The sequence below is a fragment of the Tamandua tetradactyla genome, chromosome 2, assembly GCF_023851605.1.
Source record: "Tamandua tetradactyla isolate mTamTet1 chromosome 2, mTamTet1.pri, whole genome shotgun sequence".
In the NCBI taxonomy this organism is placed as follows: Eukaryota; Metazoa; Chordata; class Mammalia; order Pilosa; family Myrmecophagidae; genus Tamandua; species Tamandua tetradactyla.
In genome coordinates, this window is record NC_135328.1 from 194,232,968 (window position 1) to 194,243,976 (window position 11,009).

The 11,009-nt window shown below is 56.9% G+C and overlaps 1 protein-coding gene across 3 annotated transcripts; it reads right to left on the reverse strand.

Annotated features, from left to right (window-relative positions):
* Positions 1-242: 242 nt before the first annotated feature.
* Positions 243-9,880, reverse strand: TINAGL1 (tubulointerstitial nephritis antigen like 1). 3 transcript variants are annotated; one of them, XM_077150512.1, is made up of 12 exons: positions 9,777-9,880; positions 8,889-9,378; positions 7,905-7,968; positions 4,279-4,371; positions 3,935-4,049; positions 2,787-2,910; positions 2,547-2,697; positions 2,229-2,418; positions 2,062-2,107; positions 1,676-1,799; positions 892-937; positions 243-784 (listed from the first exon to the last, which is right to left on the reverse strand). In XM_077150512.1, exons 2-12 carry the CDS (start codon positions 9,196-9,198, stop codon positions 644-646), a joined length of 1,404 nt encoding a protein of 467 aa, XP_077006627.1. In that variant the 5' UTR covers positions 9,199-9,378; positions 9,777-9,880; the 3' UTR covers positions 243-643. The 3 variants fall into 3 exon arrangements, with proteins under 3 accessions (XP_077006627.1, XP_077006628.1, XP_077006629.1); XM_077150513.1 differs by having other exon boundaries at positions 8,889-9,287; positions 9,777-9,874; XM_077150514.1 differs by having other exon boundaries at positions 8,889-9,206; positions 9,777-9,839.
* Between the last annotated feature and the right edge of the window lie 1,129 nt (positions 9,881-11,009).

The following is an 11,009-nucleotide window of genomic DNA, read 5'->3' on the forward strand; positions in this document are numbered from 1 at the left end:
GTGCTGACTCAGCGTCTGAAGGGTGGCTCCCACAGGCCCAGTCTTCTCCCAGGGCCAAAGGTCGTGCCATCCATGCCCGGGGTGAGTGCCCAGGACAACTGACAATTAGGGCTGAACAGAGTGCTAAGATTTCTGGTCACCCACTCCCATAAACCAGCAACGGCCTCAGGCAGTCCTTTCTGTTGGCTAACCACCTGCTGCTCCAACTCTGGTCCTGCTTTCTACTCCCAGAGGCTCCAAGGTCCTGTAGTTATCAATACTTTGGTTTTATTTTAAAACAGTGAAAAGAAAAATAAATATCTTTGGGGAATAAGAATATGGGTGGGGTGGGGGTAGTGGGTCTGGAGACCTGGGAGTGTCCTGGCTAAAGTGGTCTTGGGTGGGGGTTCCTGGGGTCTGGGATCCGCAGGCCCCGCTCCTTCCCAGGCCAGGCCCTGCCCGGTCCCCCCTGGGAGGTCTGGGGGCTCCACCAGCCTCTCCTGCCCCCGGCTCCCAGGCCAGGCACAGTGTCAGCAGAACCTGTAGCACCTGCCTGTGCTGGAAGCTCTGTCACCGTGGTTAGGGCTTGACCCCATAGGGGCCTCTTCCACCCCCTGCTCCTCGGTTGGGACCCTGGGCTGGGCCTGGCGTGGTGCCCGTAGCTTCAGTGATGACCCATGTCTTCCATGCCTACGCGGCCCCAGACACCTAGTACGAAGCTCTCGATGTCACACTCGTTGACGCCGCGCAAAATGCGGAAGTGTCCTCTCTCACCCCAGGCTGGGCCCCACGAGTTGGCCGCGGTCTAGGGATGAGGAGGGGTCGTAAGGAGGGGAACAGAAGTGGGGCAAGGGAAAGAGGTGGGCAGGGGGAAGAAGATAGTGGTCTCGGGCCCGCTGTAGAGGGACTCACCCAGTATTTCAGCGTCCTTCCATCAGGCAGCGTCTCCTCTCCCCACCTGTGGGGCACAAGCGACGGGATGGGGGAAAGCGCACTGATGCCATTGCTCTCAGGTACCCCCTTTAGACATGGGCAAGTCTCTATCTCTCTGGGCCTCCCAGTCTCCACATCTGTACAGTGGGTGTATCTGAGCCTAGCAAGGGGGATGACACCAAAGGGAAAATGGGGGAGGGGTGGCAGAAAAAGAGAAAACTTGGGCTGGGGTCCTCCAGAAAATCAGGACAACTGCCTGTCCTCCTGCGTCACTCGGGGAGCCAGGGAATGGTGGGTGCAGGGACCAGAAGGAAAAGATACAGAGAATGTGTGTATGTTAGAGGCCCCAGACTCCCACTGCCAACTACATTTCACTAATTGATTGAAATCAATTAGTCTAACATCTCCTATTATACCAGAGGGGGGAAACTGAGGCTGGGGGCATGACCTGCCCAGGTCACTCAGTAAGTCAGGCAGAGTTGGCATGGGTGCTAACATGGGGAGAAGTTGAGCTCCTGTTGAGTCCTTGTCCATATTTCATGGGGCTATTTTTATCCCAGTGTGTAAGGAAGGAACAGATCCTAGAAAACCTTTGAAGACCTACAACTCTCAGTGTGACCCGGGCAAGCCCTCTCTTCTTTCTGAGTCATGGTTTCCTCCCTTTGAAATAAGAGTAGCCCTGGCTTTGTAGAGAGACCATAAGGTTCAAGGCAGGCTCCAGAGACCCCAGTGCAACCCATGCTGCTCCCTCCAAGCCCCTTACCCTGTGATTTTGACCGAGTGAGTCCCATGCCGGCGGAATCGCTCCGGCCTCTGAAGGTTTACTGGCGTGTGGCTGTAGACGCCGCCCTGATACAGGAAGAAATCCTCGTGCACCTCCATGAGGGCTGTGGGCACAGGCCAAAGTGGGAGCCCACCCAGCCCATCAGCGTGGCACTGATGCCCGAGTCCGAGTCTGAAGATCCATACCCCGGGGCTTCTTGATATCAAGACTTCGCTCCCCGCTCTAGGTGCTGCCCGTGGGGAGGGGCCGTGCTCCCCCCTCCCACCACTCCTAGTGCACTAGACTTGCTGCTTAACGCTGTACAGACCACCTGTGCCCGCTTCCCCTGGTTTCAAGCAAGCACAAGCTTCTTCATAAGCATTTACCTTGGACAGGGCCATTCTCCATCAGCTCCTTCATGATCTCCTTCTCCTGGAGGGCAGGGGATGGGGGTGGGGTGAGGGGAGAAAACGCATTGGGGACCGAGACGTCCGCTTTGGGCTGACCCCCATCACTCTCTGACCTCTGCTTCCTCGTCCAAGGGCAGACTTACGTTGGAGCCAAGGCGGTAGGCAGGAGTGACCTGGTAGATGTCATTGGCGTGGACATGGCTGTTGGGGCAGTGGGCAGTGGCCTGGCGTTTGCCCCTACCCATGGCCCGGCTGTGCATCATGCAGCGGGGGGCAGGGCCAACCTCGTCCCTCTCATGGCCCGAGAACGGATAGCAGTGGTCAGACACGACCCTGGAGGGGCAGTGGGAGAGGGCAAGGGCAGAGTGAGCATGGAGCAATATGGCAGGCCCTTTCTGCAAGGTTCTGCCTGAAGTTCCAGCCTCGTGCCCTCTTCCCTGCCCACAGCCCCTGCTGCTTACCCTCGGCGTCGCAGGAACCACCAGGCGCCATCCAGCCGCCCCCCACGGCAACCCTGCTGGTTGTGGGTGTCACAGGACAGCAGGTTCTGGGGTGACAAGATGGGTGTCATGTGCCCCAGAGATTGGATTGAGACGCGATCAGATGCCACGGCTGGTGGGGATGGGGGGCAGAGGGGCCGTTAGGGGGCTAAGGCCAAGGCCTTCCTTCCCCACCATGCCCGTCCCTGGCTCTGGGTGTACCTGCTGTGGAGAAGGCCCAGGAACCTGCACAGTCGCCCTGGTCGAGAGGCTCATGGATCAAGTTGGGCCACTTTTTGGAGGCCTCGAAGTCCGTGGGTAGCACCTCTCCAGGACTCAGCACTGTCTGCAAGGCAAAGGTCAGTCCATCTGCCTTGTGCCTTGGCCCCAGCCTCCCCCTCAGGGGCTCTCTGGCCTTGGAGGGCCATGGGGAGGCCAGAGCTCTCTGCGGTTTTAGCTTGAGCTGCTGAAGGATTCCAGCTATTTCCAACTTTGACTCAAGTGGAACAACCAAGCGGCAGTTAGTGCCTCCCATTTGCCAGGTGGGATTGTGACTAATCCTGTTTTACAGATAGGACGACAGGTTGGGAAGAGGGAAGTAACCTGGCCAGGGTCCCCTAGTTTTCCATTCTTAGCTCCTGCTTCTTTCCTCTTCTGCCCCTTCTGATCTGTGCATCCTGCGTCCCACCAGGACCTTGGGCTTCAGGCTGAGGCCCCAAAGGGCAGGGGAGGGAAGAAGCAGTAGGGTCCCGTGACTGGGAAGGCAGCCAAAGCAAACAACAGCAGGCAGAAAATAGCTAGAGGCCCAAGGGAGTAAGGGCAGGGGCAGGGGCAGGGGCAGGGTCTGGTCACTCCAGCCTTGGGCTGAGGTTCCTCTGAAGGAAGGCTACCCCCACCAGCCCCTGCCTCCTCCCAGACCATCACGGGTGGACAGAAGCTCCTGCAGCATATGCCTCAGGCTCATCCTCCCCACCCTTAGGTTTTTTCAGCTCTGGATCCTATTTCTTCCCCTAAGGAGTTCCCCTGAGGGTTCCGCTGAGTTGGTATTTGTTTCGGAGAACTCCTGTTCTCTGGCTAGAGCTGGAGGAGTGTCTGTTCCTCCCTTCCCAAAACATCAAGGTGACCTCCTGGCCCCTTGAGCCCTGACTCAACTGGACTGGAACCAACAGCATTTTTCCCAGGCTGTGCAGGCCAGGGAGGGGCTGATGCTGAGGCCACCAGACTCAGAACCTGAGCATCAGTTCTCCCAGTGAAGACCCAGAGAAGGGGAACGCCCAGGGATACTCAGGCCTGTGGAGGAGCAGGGCACAGGTTCCCTGGGATCCTGGGCCGTGGGGAGACAGCAGGCTTGTGGGCAAGGTTGGACTTACGTGAATCTCATTCATGTTCATGACGGAGGAAGATGGGCGGATGGTGCCCAGCCTATATCGAATGCCCTCATCCAGGGTCATACCCCAGAAGGCGCTGTGGTTCCCAGCCCGCCACCTGAAGGAGAGAGGATGGGAGGGGGTCACAGACCTGGCAGGGCTGGGGGTTCTTGGGGGTGCATGCACTTCGGTGGGGAGATATACGGGCTAAGTAAAATCTGAGTGTGGGTGTGCTAGTGTGCCAGGACGTGCATCTTGGGCTGTGTGTGTGTGTGTGCTTGCACGAACATGTTGCCTGGGTGCATTTCCACATGTGCACATTGAGGGCATTCCCAGGGCCTCCTCACCCGTAGTTGCCCTGGTTGATGGCATTGATCATGTCGGTGTCCACCAGGCATGGCTCCTGGTCACACTCCCACTGCCCTGTCTCCTGGCAGGTGCTGCAGAGAGAGGAGGAAGGGGGTGGGGTTGGGGGCCCTCTGAAGGGATGAGACCTCAATGGCCACCCTAGGCCTGGGATTTCTACCGGAGAATTCCTGGATGATTCCATCCAGCCTCATGGCTTTAAACGTTAATTGCGTGTAGACAGTTCTCCAGACCTCTCCCTGAACTCCAGGTTCAAGGGTCTCATTTCTACTCAACATTGCCACTGGCATGTCCAACAACAGGTCCAACGTAACACATCCCAAAAGGAATCCCTGCCCCTCCGATAGTCCTCCCCATTCAGAAGATGGCTCCTGCCTGGAGCTCAGGACAAAAACTGGGGGGGTCACCCTTGACTCCCTCTCTCTCACATGCCGATCATCCTGTTGGCGCTACCTTAAAAACACATCCAGAATCCAAACCAGTCTCATTCCCTCCCTGGAGCTACACGGTCTGACGGTCCAGTTACCTTTCCCCTGGATTACTGCTGCAAGCCTCTTCACTGTTCTCTCTGCTTCTGTCCCCCTCTCCCAACACCCCACCCCACTTGGCCTTCAGTATATTTTTAACACAGCTGCCAGAGTGATCCTGTTAAACCTAAGTCATATCATGTCGTTCCTCTTCTCAAAACCCTCCACTGACTTTGCATCACAAAATAAAAGCCAAAGTCTTTATCACAACGGACAGGCCTGGCATGATCTGTCCCCTTTGAGGCCCCTCCCACCCCTCTTGCAGTTCCAGCCTTCATTAACACGCCAGACAAGCTCCTGCCCCCAAGCTCCTGCCCCCGGGCCTTTGAGCTGCTCTTCTCATATCCTTGGCTCACTCACTTCAAGTCTCAATTCTATTGCCACTTTCTCAGGGAGGCCTGCCCTAGTCACCCTGTCTTAAATTTCAGCACCCCCCCAAGCTTCCTTTCTCCCTTCCCTGTTTTAGTTTTCTCCTTAGCTATATTTAGATATATTACTATCTGACTTATAATATATTTAGTTATATATATTATTTTACCTGTTTCCCCATAGACTCTAAGTTCCTTAAGGGCAGGTATTTTTTTGGATCTTAAGAGTCTGGGGGGAAAAGCCTGTACATAGTTGACACCTGCTAAATATTTGTTGAATGAATGAATGAATGATTGAGGCATATAGTGGAGTGACTGAGACGTAGGCCCTGGAATTCAAGTCCTGGGTTTCAATCCTAACAGGCAAGTTATTTGAACTCTGCCTCAGTGTCCTCTTCTGTAAAATGAGGATAGTGGTCATCCCACTTCCCAGCGATTGAATGAGGCAAGGCGTAATTGGCATGTACTACCGTTGCTCTCGTTACAGGAACCCCAGAACCCCCTCTCTGGAGGTTTGGATTCTGTCCAGCTGGTCTCCTGACATCATCTCTAGATATGTTACAGGCATTGCCAACTTAAAATGGCTGGTACTGCTTTCCTCTCCCCAAATTCTTCAACTCACACAAAGGCATCTTAACCCACCAGTGGCCCAGACCCAAAGTCTGAGAGGCCTGTGATGTTCCCTTCCCCACACTTCCCTGTGAATGATGCATCAGGAAGGGCTCTTGCATCCATCTCCCTCTCACCGTCTGCTGCCTCCACCCTACCCTGAGTCGCTGTCCCCTCTTGCCTGGACCACAGCAATGGCCTCCTATCTAGAGTCTCTGCCTCCCCCTGATTCCCCCTAGAGACCCAGAAATCCATTGCCAACACCATACCCAGAGAGATGGTGGAACAATGTAAAGAATGTGTGCTCTCTCAGTGGCTTCCCACAGCACTTAGAATAAAATCCATATCCCTTGGCGCAGTTTCTGAGGCCCCTGGGACATGGCCCAGGCCTGCCCCTGCGCCTCCCTCCTGCACTCGGCTCCCTCCAGCTCGTTCTTCCCTCTGCTCCCTCTGCGGATCAGCTCTGCCTCTTTCCTTCATCTCCCAGGTGTTAGAACCCTCCCTGGCCACACTCAGCTAGGATCCCCACCACCCATCCCCTTATACTCTCTTTTGTAATTGTAAATATATTCGTGTGTGTAGCTGTTTTTCCATGTCCTTCCCCATTAGACTAGAAGCTCTAGTAGGACAAGGACTGTGTCCTGTTCTGGCTGCAGCCACAGGCCTAGCATAGTTCCCAGCATATGGTAGGTCTTCACTCAATAGGTGCCAACTCAACAAGATGCATTCTAAGAATTCTAGGATACTTTTACAAGTTCATATCTCCACCGTCGCATGAGGCTAAATTGTCTCCTTCCAAGTCCGCCTGAGGCTCCCACCTCCAATGTTGCCTTTTAAGGAGCCTCAAGGGGAACCAGACCCAGTAAGGCTGCACTCTCCAGCCCCGGCCCGGGTGGGGGTGGAGGGGTGCCCATCCAGGGAGGGAGCTGGCTGCGGGGGTGGGAGGTCTCTCCCGCTCCTTCCCTTCCCCCTCTGCAAACAGGGCAGCCGCTTCTCCGGAGACACCCTTGAGGGCCCACACCCTCGCAGGCCACCAGCCTCCCCACTCCCTGGCTCAGGTGTCAACCCTCAGGGAGCACAGCCACATAGCTGGCCTTCCTGCCACCTCTTCATCCCCACACAGGGCTGTGCAAGCAGGCTTCGAGGGGGCTAGTGGCAGCAGGTCGGAGCATTCCAGAAGGGGCCTGGGAGGCCAGGCCCCTAGAACCCCCATGGAAGCTGGTGTTAACTCCTCCATGTCCAGAGAACTCTTACCAGGACCAGCAGCATCTTACAGGCACCCCACACCTTTCTGAACACGCAAGCACAGTTCATGCACACACTGCGTGCATATGCACACACTCACTCTCACCCAGACACGTGGAACGTGCGAGTCCCTTCTCTCACTGTGACCCGGGCACCCTTCACTCCAGTGAGGCAATGGAAACAGCTCATGCACATTCCATTCCAATAACTTTCCTTTTCCCTGGGGCCTCAGTCTCAGGCAAAGAGGGAATGAGGTGGGGTGGGTGCAGGCCTCCCCCTCTGAGTCATAGGGTCCCCGTTTTTCCCATTAGACATTCGAGGCTTCCTATTCAACCCTTCCCACTTCCCATCTCAGGCCCAGGTTAGAGGAGGGGCATCCATGGCCCCTTCCTCCTCCTGCCGGGAATGGGGGGGAAGGGGGGGTTCCTTCCAGGGAAGGTCCTGCTTGTTGCGGCTGGCTGGCCTCCAACTTGGCCATCCCTGACCCTTATCCGGCTCAGGGCAGCGGATGCTGCAGCCAGAGATTTCCTTCCTGGCGTCCCCCTTGTCAGACTCTCCCATGACAGCAGAATGCTTGGGAGGGGCAGGGGCCCGGCCCAAGCCAGGAGGGGTAGGGAAGGACTCCCAGCTCAGGGGTGGTACCTGGGGTCAAGCATCCATGGCTGACCAGTCCTGGGGAATGTTGTTAGAGAAGTTGACATGGTCAGTGTTAAAATTCTTGAATTACAGATGAGTGAGGAAACAGGCTCAAGAAATGAAAGGACTTGCTCCCAGCAAGCAAGTGGCAGAGATAGGACTTGAACTAATATGTTGCCACAAGACCCACAAGGCGAGCCCACTCAGGCCCCGAACACTCACCAACGGTTACAGTTGTTCCAGTAGGTTCCAAAGACTGGATAGACACGACCCCCATACTTGCATCCTGGGGAGAAGGAAGAGGCGTAAAGAATCAGAATCAGAGCCAGAGATGATGGGCTGAGATGGTCAGGTCCTCAGAGGGTCAGGTGCCGCGAATCCTCCAAGGTCAGCCCAGTCACACACCCCTTCACCCCCACCTCCACCGATCCTACCAGCCCTCTCTGAAACTAAAGCCAAATTATGCAGCTCAAGCCATTTCCTGCAGGTCACGCATCAATTGCTATTTGGGAAGTTCTTCACTGACTCCAACCTGGATTCCTCTTTTTCACCTGGGTGCCAGCCACGATGCCCTGGGGAACCTTTGCCATTTAAATGAGTTGGGGCTTGGAGATGGGCGGTGTGAGGGGTGTGGGGAGACCCAGAGGAGGTAAGTGACTCTCCTAAGAGAACTCAGCACCTTTAAATGACAACCCACCTATGCAGTGACCCAGCCTAAAGTTCCAAGGGGAAGTGTGGGAAAGAATTCAAGAGATTCTCCTACTGGACAGGGGCAAGTGCTTGTAAATGGTGGTGAGGGCTGAAGGGACCAACAGATTTGACTCATCTCCCAGGTAGTAACCAGTAGCCCCAGGGGTTGAGAATCTTGAGCAAAGGAATGACTGAGATGACCCTGACCAGACATGTGTGCCTTCAGGAGTCAGGTGGGGCCAAGCACCTTGTCAGTTTGGAATTGAGACCAGACGGGAGATTGTCCCCGCTTCCCCCCACCCCCGGCAGATTTAAAATTCCACTGGCCAAGGATCTTTCCTCTTGCTGCTTAGCTGGAGAGATTCAAGTTAGACCAAAGTGGGGACTTCCCAGTGGGGCAGGGTCTCAGTCCTGGACTCTACAGTGCCTCCCCTGGGAATAGCAATGCATCAGCCTTGCTTCTGAGGCTGGTTAAGTCCGGGGTTGACAGGGCAGCCCGCCCATCTTAGTGCCCACCTTGGAGGGGGGGAAAAGGGGGTGGCACGCCGAGGCAGAAGTCCCAGAAGTCAGGGCAGCAGTCGGAGATGGTGCGGTTGCAGAAGAGGTCACAGTAACAGGTGACGCCCAGGTAGGGCAGGGCGCAGTCGTCGGAGCGGCCGCGGCAGCACATGGGCCCCTCCTGGCAGTACCGGCCGCCTGCATCCCGGATGCCCCGCAGGTGCAGTCCCGGTGCTAGCTCCCGGCGTCCGCGGCTCCGCCGTGCGCCCAGGGTCGCCTCACTGGCCAGCAGCAACAACAGCGGCAGCCCCAGTGGCCATCGCCACATGGTGCTTCCTGGGCCCAGGGAGGGCAGAGGTCAGGGGTCGAGGGTGGGCAGCAGACACTCCCGGGACGCGATCTCCCTGTTTCTTGGGGCTGCGAGTTCCAGGGGGTTCAGTCAGGTCAGAGACCCCGATTCCTGAGTCCCTGAGCAGGACACGGGCAGAGTCACCCCAGTCGATGTGTCCTGGTTGGGAGGGGCGGGCGAGGTTAGGGGGTCAGGGACTGGGACAGAAATGGAGTCCCTCCCTGGCATGCCTAGGGATCTTCAAGGACAAGGAGAGGGGGGTTGTGGCATTTTTGGTGTCCTTTCCTACCCGGCACCAACCCTCCTTCAGCCCCCAGGTCTTCTCTCTTGTTCTGGATCCTTCTGTCCCTCTGTCAGCCTCTGTTCCTGACTTGGGTCCTTGGCTTTGTGTCCTCCTGTTCCCCTTCTGTCTTTTCTGTCCTCTCTTGTGTCCCTCCCTCCTCCTCCACTGTCTCTCTCTGCCCTCTGTCTCTGTCCCTCTCTGTCTGTCCCCTCCTCCTCTCTTCGTCCCCCTCCATCCACAGCCCCTTCCCTCCTAGCCGGGGAGTGTCCCCTACCTGGTAAGGGCTGTGGACTGGGGCCAGGCCGCCCCAAGTGCCTGCTGCCGCTGGACACCCAAAGTCAAGTGAGGAGTTTGGGGCGGGATCGCTTTTTGTACCGCCCCGCCAGTTGCACCGCCCCGGTCCCGCTGAGGGAAGGAGGGGCCCCAGCTTATTTCCACCTGGAGTTACTAGTAGCCGGTAACTCAGAGGCTGGGACCTGCCGGGGCCAGGGGCCGCGATGAACACGTGGTTGCTCTCGCCGGGTCTCTGGTGGGAACCTCTCCCTTAGAGAGCAGATTCCCTCTGAAGTAGGAAGGGTTGTGGCCTGATACCAGGAAGGACTTCCCAGTAGCTGCACCATAGGAATGGGGCTCACACAGAGAAGGGAAGTTAGGGTCAATCAGGCTCCAAGTTTTAGATTTAAGTTTTGGAGGTTCAGGTTGGAAAATAATGGAGAGGGCACAAGCCGCAAAAATCTCAAACGCCCCTCCTGGGCCCTCAGGCTACCTCATTTCCCAGGAATGACTGGAATCTGTAAGAGGATGGTTTAGGACCCTGCAGATGCCCTGGCAGCTCCTTCCCTCGAAGGGCTGGGTGGGTGTGGTGTGTGGGCCGCCTGCAGTTTTGCGGCCCATCTCTGGGGAACAGTCCATCTGGGCACCTTGCCAAGTGCCTTCCCTTCAACCCTAAGGGCATCCTGCTTGGCACCTGTGCCCTCTGAGGGTGCAACAGCAAAAGCCCTGCCAGCTGGCGCCCCCTGCAGAGCACCCCCCTTCCTGCCCTGGGCATAAACCCTTCCTTTGCCCAGGCTGGCCTCAGCCCCAAACAATGGGGCTTCTGTCCCACTAGGGCTTCTGTCACCTTTTACCTCGTGTTGCGCAATACCCTCTCCCTGTTGGGTTCAGGCCAAGTGACTCTTAACAGCAGGAAGGTTGAGAGAGAGGCTACACCTGGACAAGTCCCCTGCCACTAGGCCTGAGCCTTACGTGCTGCCCCAGGAGGGAATGCAGCAGCGGGGATTCCCTTTACCCTGTCCCGCTCTCTCTGCAGCCCTCCCCCAACCTAGGAGCATCTCAGCTGGCCAGCCCCTGGGGACAGGGGGAGGATCAGGACAATGGTCATCTATGGCTGGGTTACCCCCTGCCAAGGGGCATTGGGCAGGAGTAGAGAGGAGGCAGGGCGGGGGGAGTGTCCTGGGCCTCCAGCCAGGGTGCTAAGGAGCTGCCTAGAGGGAAGCTGAGGCTCGGG

Coding starts and splice junctions, on each gene's coding strand:
- TINAGL1 (XM_077150512.1), bottom strand. CDS start 9,198: ATGTGGCGATGGCCACTGGGGCTGCCGCTGTTGTTGCTGCTGGCCAGT. Junction 4,050..4,278: donor ATCAACCAGGGCAACTACGG/GTGAGGAGGCCC, acceptor TCTCTCCTTCAG/GTGGCGGGCTGGGAACCACA. Junction 2,419..2,546: donor TGGTTCCTGCGACGCCGAGG/GTAAGCAGCAGG, acceptor CTGCCCCTCCAG/GGTCGTGTCTGACCACTGCT.